This window comes from Petromyzon marinus, unplaced genomic scaffold (assembly GCF_048934315.1).
Source record: "Petromyzon marinus isolate PM22_M1 ecotype Great Lakes invasive population unplaced genomic scaffold, UKy_Petmar_22M1.pri1.0 PM_G_Scaffold_54, whole genome shotgun sequence".
Lineage (NCBI taxonomy): Eukaryota > Metazoa > Chordata > Hyperoartia > Petromyzontiformes > Petromyzontidae > Petromyzon > Petromyzon marinus.
The window spans coordinates 1,133,367-1,142,810 of record NW_027423007.1 but is presented as its reverse complement, the minus strand read 5'-3'; the positions used below and the strand labels follow the sequence as shown (position 1 = coordinate 1,142,810).

The window sequence follows — 9,444 nt, the reverse complement described above, 5'->3', positions numbered from 1 at the left end:
TAACGTTCGTAAGAAGTAACGTCGGTAAGTAGTAGAGACCACGCAAAAATGTTCGCGAGTGAGTCACTGCAGTAACGTTCGTAAGTAGAGGCGTCACGCAGTAACGTTCGTAATGTCCACTAAGGAGTCTCCGTAGCAACGTCCGTAAGTAAGGGGAGCCCTCGTAATGTCCACTAAGGAGTCTCCGTAGCAACGTCCGTAAGTAAGGGGAGTCTTCGCAATGTCCACTAAGGAGTCTCCGTAGCAACGTCCGTAAGGGGAGCCCTCGTAATGTCCACTAAGGAGTCTCCGTAGCAACATCCGTAAGTAAGGGGAGCCCTTGTAATGTCCACTAAGGAGTCTCCGTAGCAACGTCCGGAAGTAAGGGGAGTCCTCGTAATGTCCACTAAGGAGTCTCCGTAGCAATGTCCGTAAGTAAGGGGAGTCCTCGTAATGTCCACTAAGGAGTCTCCGTAGCAACGTCCGTAAGTAAGGGGGGTCCTCGTAATGTCCACTAAGGAGTCTCCGTAGCAACGTCCGTAAGTAAGGGGGGTCCTCGTAATGTCCACTAAGGAGTCTCCGTAGCAACGTCCGTAAGTAAGGGGGGTCCACGTCGTAGGGGACGTCCCCCCCCCCCCACTGCGCGTCATTCTAAAGTGAGTAGCCCCGACCGTGAGCTCGCTTACAAAACAGCCACACTCTTGTGGTCGCCTCTGCCACGCCGGCCCGCCCCGCAAACACCTGGCAGATGAAGTCTCGCTCATCCGCGACCACCGTCGCGTCCAGCGCCAGGGCGGAATCGTCGCGTTGGGCATCAATGCGGTCCGTGTAGCCGGTATCCGCGTCGGCCACGAAGCGTCGTGAGTCGCGGTACGATATCCTCACTCGCGAAGTTGTCGAAATCTGCGCCGGGGGGGGTTTTGGCGACGGCGGTCGGGCGTATGACAGCGTGGTGAGTCTATGGGTAGCAGTGGTGAGTCTATGGGTAGTGGTGAGTCTATGGGTGGCAGTGCTGAGTCTATGGGTAGTGTTGAGTCTATGGGTGGCAGTGTTGAGTCTATGGGTAGCAGTGTTGAGTCTATGGGTGGCAGTGCTGAGTCTATGGGTAGCAGTGTTGAGTCTATGGGTAGCAGTGTTGAGTCTATGGGTAGCAGTGTTGAGTCTATGGGTGGCAGTGTTGAGTCTATGGGCAGCAGTGTTGAGTCTACGGGCAGTGTTGAGTCTATGGGTAGCAGTGCTGAGTCTATGGGTGGCAGTGTTGAGTCTACGGGCAGTGTTGAGTCTATGGATAGCAGTGCTGAGTCTATGGTGCAGTGTTGAGTCTATGGTGCGGTGTTGAGTCTATGGGCAGTGTTGAGTCTATGGTGCAGTGTTGAGTCTATGGGCAGTGTTGAGTTTATGGTGCAGCGTTGAGTCTATGGTACAGTGTTGAGTCTATGGTGCGGTGTTGAGTCTATGGGTAGCAGTGTTGAGTCTATGGGTGGCAGTGTTGAGTCTATGGGTAGCAGTGCTGAGTCTATGGGTAGCAGTGTTGAGTCTATGGGTGGCAGTGTTGAGTCTATGGGTAGCAGTGTTGAGTCTATGGGTAGCAGTGTTGAGTCTATGGGTAGCAGTGTTGAGTCTATGGGTGGCAGTGCTGAGTCTTTTGCTCACCGTACGTATCCGCCCATGACAAGCGGGGGGGTGGGTGGGGGTGGCAGTACTCACGATGTACCACTGGGTGACCACGCCGCTAGCCACGGAGACGTTGTACGTGCAGGGGACCACCAGAGGGCGTCCCAGTTCCACCTCGACCAGCGGCCTCACGGAGATGGAGATCGCCGCATGGCCACCTGCCACGATCACCGCACGCAGACTCCTAGTGTAGTGTATAGTGTAGTGTATAGTAGTGTATAATGTAGTGTATAGTGTAGTGTATAGTGTAGTGTACAGTGTAGTGTACAGTGTAGTGTATAGTGTAGTGTATAGTGTAGTGTATAGTGTAGTGTACAGTGTAGTGTATAGTGTAGTGTACAGTGTAGTGTATGGTGTAGTGTATAGTGTAGTGTATAGTGTAGTGTGTAGTAGTGTATAGTGTAGTGTATAGTAGTGTAGTGTATAGTGTAGTGTATAGTAGTGTAGTGTATAGTAGTGTAGTGTATAGTAGTGTAGTGTATAGTGTAGTATACAGTAGCGATGCCCCCGCTGTGTGCTGCGGTGTGACGACGTACACGATGGCGATTATCACCTTGCAAGGAGAAGGAGGCGAGGAGGAGGAGGAGCACCACCAGACACCATGGCAACATTTGGTCGGCACCGTCCTCGCCGCAGATTGTGGAGCCGTCAAACCACCGTGGCCTTCCCGTCGCTAGTCCTAGTGTAAGTATTAAACGCGACGCATTTCACGATACAGGTCGAGCGGTCCTCCACTCATGACGGAGATGCGTTACGACGACCCTCATCGCAGGTCTAAAATATCGTTAAGTCTAAGATGGCCCTAGCCTACCCGGGAGTCTTAAAGAATGGTGAAAATTTAGCAAGACAGAGTAATTTACAGTACCGTACTGTGTAAACTATATACTGTATTGCACAGTAAAATTTAAAGTAAAAAACAAGGTAAATTCTTAGCCTACCTATGTGAACTGCAATTTCATAGAAAGTGTTTTCAGGAAACAATCCTCTGCTATAAAAACTTTTAACATGCATTAAACGTATGTAACCCTAAAATGAAATCGCTAAAGCTATGTTATCATACACGCATTGAACGTATCGTAACGTATCATATTGTACTGGACTCACCAAGATTCTGTCCGTCGTCTGCACACTTGAATGATGTTAGGTTGTTGATGGCCACATTAACTTAGTTGTTGGAAGAGGAGGATGGCGATGATCAAGTTACAGTCTCATACCTCGTAGCACGCTGCTGCGTTTGCCTGCCGCGCAAAATTAAAAATATTTTGCTATTTTGTCATATTGCTATCGCCATCGTAACTGTGGTGCCACCACAGCGGAGCAACTCCGCCGGCTATACCCTCTCCTCGCACCCCCCTCCCCATCCCACGAACGCACGCACGCCCCACTAAACACCCGCATGTACCCCCGTAGGGTCGCGAGGAGGGATCACCTGGTGCGATGGGTTTTCACCCGAGGACCCCACTAGCAGGGACGTTCCACAGTTTCCCCGGACCAGGAAATTGGCCGAGCCCCCCAGACCGGATTACATGGCGCCCCCCCCCCCCCCAAGAAGGGGGCATAGAGCTTTACAGGCCGGCCGCGATGAAGCATACACAGCACGGGGGGGTGGGACCTTCAGCCAGTACCCAGCGGTAGGGTAAACAGTGGGGTGGGAGGGAAAAGCCCCTAGGCAGATAAGAAGTTGACTTAAGTTGGAGGAAACGAGGGGATTATCGATGAGTCAACGGCGAGGAACGCAGGTACAGAGACAATGGGAAGGGGGGGGATGACGCGACCCCCCCCACCCAACGGCCAGAGCGCTCAAAACGCCCGTAAAGAGGATTCGATTGGATGCGCAGGATGACGTCATGTGACCCGGGGGTTAAGGGGCTTTGGAGACATAAGGGGGCCGGAGGGGCGGATTGAATCAGAGTTCTTCTGGAGCGGCGGGAGAGACCAGCCGTCCTCAGCGTCCGTTCGACGCCTGCAGGGTGGAGCTGGAAACGGTCGGCCAGAAAAAGTCCCCGAGGCGAGCATCTTCCCCAGCCCCCATCGGGCAGCTGAAGAGGTGAGTGGGTACGGGAAAGGGGGGCCTATTCAGTCAGCTCGAGCTTGGGGGATAGACGCACTCTGCGACGGGTAAGTGATAGGAGGAAGGGTGCTGGCTGGAGGGGGCCATAAACGGGGGTTCACTATTCGCTCCGGGAAATAAATCTTAGCACAGACTGACGCTGTGACGCGTGGTGCCATGTGTGCGTCTGTGAAGAGCGGTGGGAGAGCGGTCGGCGCAACGACGGTGTGTGGGTGACTTTAATCGGCATAGGCAAGACGCGCACGAACACAAATAAATAATTAATTAGAGGGACGCTTGAACGCGCCCGCGAGCGTAGCGTAGCGCGCAGAGAGTAATTAATTATTGATTCTGAGCGACGTTGGCTTGTTGACACAATGGCTTAGCAGAAGTAATTAATTAACTCTAAACAGCCGGCCAGTCAAACCATTACGTCATCCACGCGGTTAGGCCACACGGAGTGGGGGAATCACGCGGCGCCTAATCAACCCCTAGGCAGGCTGGGCCAGCCGCTAGCTATGTCGGTCCGAGAGACACAAACGCGGAGGGGACGGGGGTGGGGGAGGCAAACACCCCCCCCCCCGCGCGTGGAGGGGGAGGGGGGTACCAGCCCCCACCCATTAGACGTGGCGCCCCCCCCCCGCTCGTGGTGAGTGAGATCAGCCCCCACGTAATGGGGAGTGGGGAGGGGGGCACTAGCCCCCACATAACATCTAAATATCGTAAGTCGGACCGTCGTAAGTCGGGGACCACCTGTATAGAGACCACACACACCACACATTATGATAGAGAACACATTATTATTTATATAGAGACCACACACACACAACACATTATTATTATAGAGAGACCCCCCACACACACACATATTCTACAAACAAAATGAAGGTACCCCCATGGGTTCTCCCTTATCAGTGGTACCAAATGTTTTCAATGAGAAATTTGAAACAGATGCCATCCAGCCATCCACCCTACGTCCTTCCTTGTGGAAGAGATACGTAGATGACACTTTCGTCATTTGGCCGCATGGCCTGCCAGCACTGAACCATTTTTTCAACCACATAATTTCCATACACCCATCCATCAAATTCACCATGGAAGTGGAGAATGACGATAAGCTACCATTCCTGGATGTTTTGATCGAGGAGAGGCCTGATGGCTCATTGGGACATTGCATCTGCAGGAAAGCCATCCACACGGGTTCCTTTCTAAAGCCTGATTCCCAACACCATCCGGCCCAGAAGAATTCTCCCATTAAATCACTACACTATAGGGCAACACTGCATCTCCGACCAACATCACCGAGCCAGTGAACTGGAGCACGTACACAAGGCCCTCAAGGTGAATGGATACTCAGGCCGCACAATGAACGGGACGGATGAACGAGACGAACAGGAACAGGAACGAATGGGACTAATGAACGGGACGGATGAACGGGACGAACAGGAACAGGAACGAATGTGACTAATGAACGGGACGGATGAACGAGACGAATAAACAGGAACAGGAACGAATGGGACTAATGAACGAGACGGATGAACGAGACGAACAGGAACAGGAACGAATGGGACTAATGACCGGGACGGATGAACGAGACGAACAGTAACAGGAACGAATGGGACTAATGAATGGGAGGGATGAACAGGAACAGGAACGAATCAGACTAATGAATGAGACAGATGAACAAGGTGAACAGGAACAGGAACGAATGTGACTAATGAACGGGACGGATGAACGAGACGAACAGGAACAGGAATGAATGGGACTAATGACCGGGAGGGATGAACGAGACGAACAGGAACAGGAATGAATGGGACTAATGACCGGGAGGGATGAACAGGAACAGGAACGCAGCTTTGGCGACAGGCTCCGCGACATCGCGAACGCGGTGGAGGCCGCAAGCGGCGAGCGAGGACGCAGGAGGCGGAACGACGCCGCCATTGACACAAATAAACGCGCGGCGGTGGCGAGATTGGAGATTGTATCGCCGCGGTGAAAACACTACAACTACGACCGCAACAACATCGTCAACAACAACAACGTCGTCAACAACAACATCGTCAACAACATCGTCAACAACAACGTCGTCAACAACGTCAACAACAACGTCGTCAACAACATCGTCAACAACAACATCGTCAACAACAACATCAACATCGTCAACAACAACATCGTCAACAACGTCAACAACATCGTCGTCAACAACATCGTCAACAACATCGTCAACAACAACATCAACAACATCGTCAACAACATCGTCAACAACGTCAACATCGTCGTCAACAACATCGTCGTCAACAACAACAACATCGTCAACAACAACCAACATCGTCAACAACAACATCGTCAACAACATCATCCTCAACAACAACATCATCGTCAACAACATCGTCAACAACATCGTCAACAACGCCAACAACATCGTCAACAACCTCGTCAACAACATCGTCAACAACAACAACATTAACATCGTCAACAACAACATCGTCAACAACGTCAACAACATCGTTGTCAACAACATCGTCAACAACAACATCGTCAACATCAACAACATCGTCAACAACGTCAACAACATCGTCGTCAACAACATCATCGTCAACAACAACATCGTCAACAACAACCAACATCGTCAACAACAACATCGTCAACAACAACATCCTCAACAACAACATCAACAACATCGTCAACAACAAGAACGTCAACAACAACATCGTCAACGACAACATCGTCAACAACAACATCGTCAACAACATCAACAACAACATCAACAACATCAACAACATCGTCAACAACAACATCGTCAACAACATCGTCAACAACATCAACAACAACATCGTCGTCAACAACATCGTCAACAACATCAACAACAACATCATCAACAACAACATCAACAACATCATCAACAACATCAACAACAACAACAATGTCGTCAACAACATCGTCAACAACAACGTCGTCAACAACAACATTGTCAACAACAACAACATCGTCGTCAACAACATCGTCAACAACATCGTCAACAACATCAACAACAACATCAACAACATCGTCAACAACATCGTCAACAACATCAACAACATCGTCAACAACATCAACAACAATGTCGTCAACAACAACATTGTCAACAACAACGTCAACAACAACATCGTCAACAACATCAACGACGTCGTGAGCGGCCACAGAGAGTGGCGGCGGGACGCTCGGAGCGAGCGGAATCCGAGCAGCGACAGCTGAAGGTGCCCCAAGTAGCTCAAGGAGTTGGGGGGTTGGGGGGGAGCCCGGATTGATGGCAAAGGTAGGAGCTGAATCAGACGTCAAAAATATACAGCAGCAGCAGGCATTGTCAGGGTCTCGATAGAACCCACAACCTCCTGTAGACCATGCGAGGTGGTCAACATCTCATAGCCACCGTGATAATGATGAGAGACAGACTACAAATATACAGCAGCAGTAGCAGGCATCGTCAGGGTCTGAATAGAACCCACGACCTCCTGCCTACCAGGCAAGGTAGTTAACATCTCATAGCCACCATGATGATGATGAGAGACACACAGACTATAAATATACAGCAGCAGCAGGCATCGTCAGGGTCTGGCTAAAACTCACGACCTCCTGTATACCAGACGAGGTAGTCAACATCTCATAGGCACCGTGATGCTGAGAGACACAGACTACAAATATACAGCAGCAGCAGGCATAGTCAGGGTCTGGATAGAACCCACGACTTCCTGTATACCAAGCGAGGTAGTTAACATCTCATAGCCACCGTGATGATGAGAGAGACACAGACTACAAATATACAGCAGCAGCAGGCATAGTCAGGGTCTGGATAGAACCCACGACTTCCTGTACACCAGGCGAGGTAGTTAACATCTCATAGGCACCGTGATGACAACAACAACCACAAGACAACTTTAGATTAAGGCCATCAGTCTAACTAACAACAAACAGTGACGAGGTGGTGGCAAAAAAATCGCAGACGTTAGCTGAATGTGTGTCGGGGGAGGGGGGTTGGGGAGAAAGTTAATGAGTTTATATTTAAACAAACTTTGTTGTAACAACTCCGCCACCGCCGCCACCACCACCGCCGTGAACTTCACCGCAATGCTGAACTCCACGCGACCTAAGGGACCGCGGTGATTTGCGGCTCAATGTCAGTTTCTGAACTCCACGCGACCTAAGGGACCGCGGTGATTTGCGGCTCAACGTCAGTTGCTGAGCTCCACGCGACCCCAGGAAGTGCCCCCCCCCCCTCGAGGCTTGCCGCGACCTAAGGGACCGCAGTGATTTGCGGCTCAACGCGACTTGAGCGTGGACAATGAGAACCAAGCCAAAAAACGTAACTTGTATATAAATAAATATTGTTTACAAATATAAATATTTTTTTTATTGTCAACGATAGAATATAGTATTGTCACGAGTGTGACGTACGTATAGCAAGTTTTACAGTAGTCGATACGACATTGAGGAAGTGTGTTAAAATTTTAGTCCTTGCCGGTAGAGGTCAGAGGTCGCTCCGTCTCACGCTGAAGACGTCCTGCGGACGTTCACGATGGGCAGCTGGAGACTGCTTCAAGCCCAGCAGCAGCTGCTGCTGCAGCTGTTTCAAGCCCTGCTGCTTCTGCTTCAAGCCCAGCTGCTGCTGCTGCAGCTGCCGGGCACGAGCGGTTGGCCTCCCGCAACCGGTAATGAGGCTATTCACTATTTTTAATTTATTTAAACCAGTTAAGGCGCAACACTGAGATGTTTTTTGTTTAATATATATTGTAGCTCTCTGTTTGCACCTGGCACGCCGCATCCACACGCGCACGCACGCACATGCACACACAAAGACAAAGATCTCCCGTGTAGCCTTTAACAGACTGTTGGGGCAAGTGCTGTTAGCGAGCAGCACCTATGAAGGCCGGTAACGGTACACGAAGGGGGTGGGTGGCCAGCACCACGCCCGACCGCCTTTGTCTCCCCAGTGCTGGCGATGTTTACACACCTCACCAGGGTACTCATTTGAGGTTGAGTCGACCTAGGGGAGGCCCGGGACTGGTTCAGATAATCGTCACTGGTGTTGGCCGTGAGCGAGAATTGAACCCGGGTCGCCAGGTTCATAGCGCAGCGTAGCGCTAACTCGCTACACTACTGCTCCCCACTCATACACACGCACACGCGTGTGCACACACGCACGTACACACGCACGCACGTACACACACACACGTACACACACACGTACACACACACGCACGTACACAGACACACGTACACACACACGTACACACACACGCACACAAAGATCACCACCACCACGTGACGCCCTTTGACAGGCTGCCGTGGCGAGCGCCATCCACGAGCAGCAGCAGCACCATGTGACGGCCGCTACTGTGGTACACGTGGTGGGTGAGCGGCCAGCACCACGCCCGGCCGCCTTTGTCTCCCCCAGCGGCCGTGTTCGTACACTGCATCCAGCTACGCACTTAATGCCGAGTACAACCTAGGGGAAGGCACGGGTACCGGTCGAGGTTAATCGTCGCCGATTTTGGCCGCGAGCGAGAGCGATATTCGAGCTCGTCGTCACCGGGGGTTCACGGGGATACCTCGCGATGCCCCCCACAGCCTTCGACAGGCTGTGGGGGGCAAGTGCTCACAGGCTGTGGGGGGCAAGTGCTCGTAGCGAGCGGCACGACGTGAAGGCCGCTACGGCGTACACGAGGGGGCGTGGGTGGAGCGGGCGGGCGGCACCACCACGCCCG

General features: G+C 51.7%; 2 protein-coding genes across 2 annotated transcripts in view; one reads left to right on the top strand and one right to left on the bottom strand.

The window, feature by feature from the left end:
* Nucleotides 1-630: 630 nt before the first annotated feature.
* On the bottom strand, nucleotides 631-7,840 carry LOC142917902 (basal cell adhesion molecule-like). Its single transcript, XM_076062244.1, has 5 exons — nucleotides 7,752-7,840; nucleotides 2,758-2,891; nucleotides 2,207-2,332; nucleotides 1,687-1,811; nucleotides 631-882 (listed from the first exon to the last, which is right to left on the bottom strand). Exons 3-5 carry the CDS (start codon nucleotides 2,262-2,264, stop codon nucleotides 631-633), a joined length of 435 nt encoding a protein of 144 aa, XP_075918359.1. The 5' UTR covers nucleotides 2,265-2,332; nucleotides 2,758-2,891; nucleotides 7,752-7,840.
* Nucleotides 2,450-9,444, top strand: part of LOC142917901 (uncharacterized) — a 52,341-nt gene continuing 45,346 nt past the window's right edge. The window contains exon 1 of the mRNA XM_076062243.1: nucleotides 2,450-2,483. Coding sequence (XP_075918358.1) covers nucleotides 2,450-2,483 — 34 coding nt within the window. The remainder of the gene's footprint in view (nucleotides 2,484-9,444) is intronic.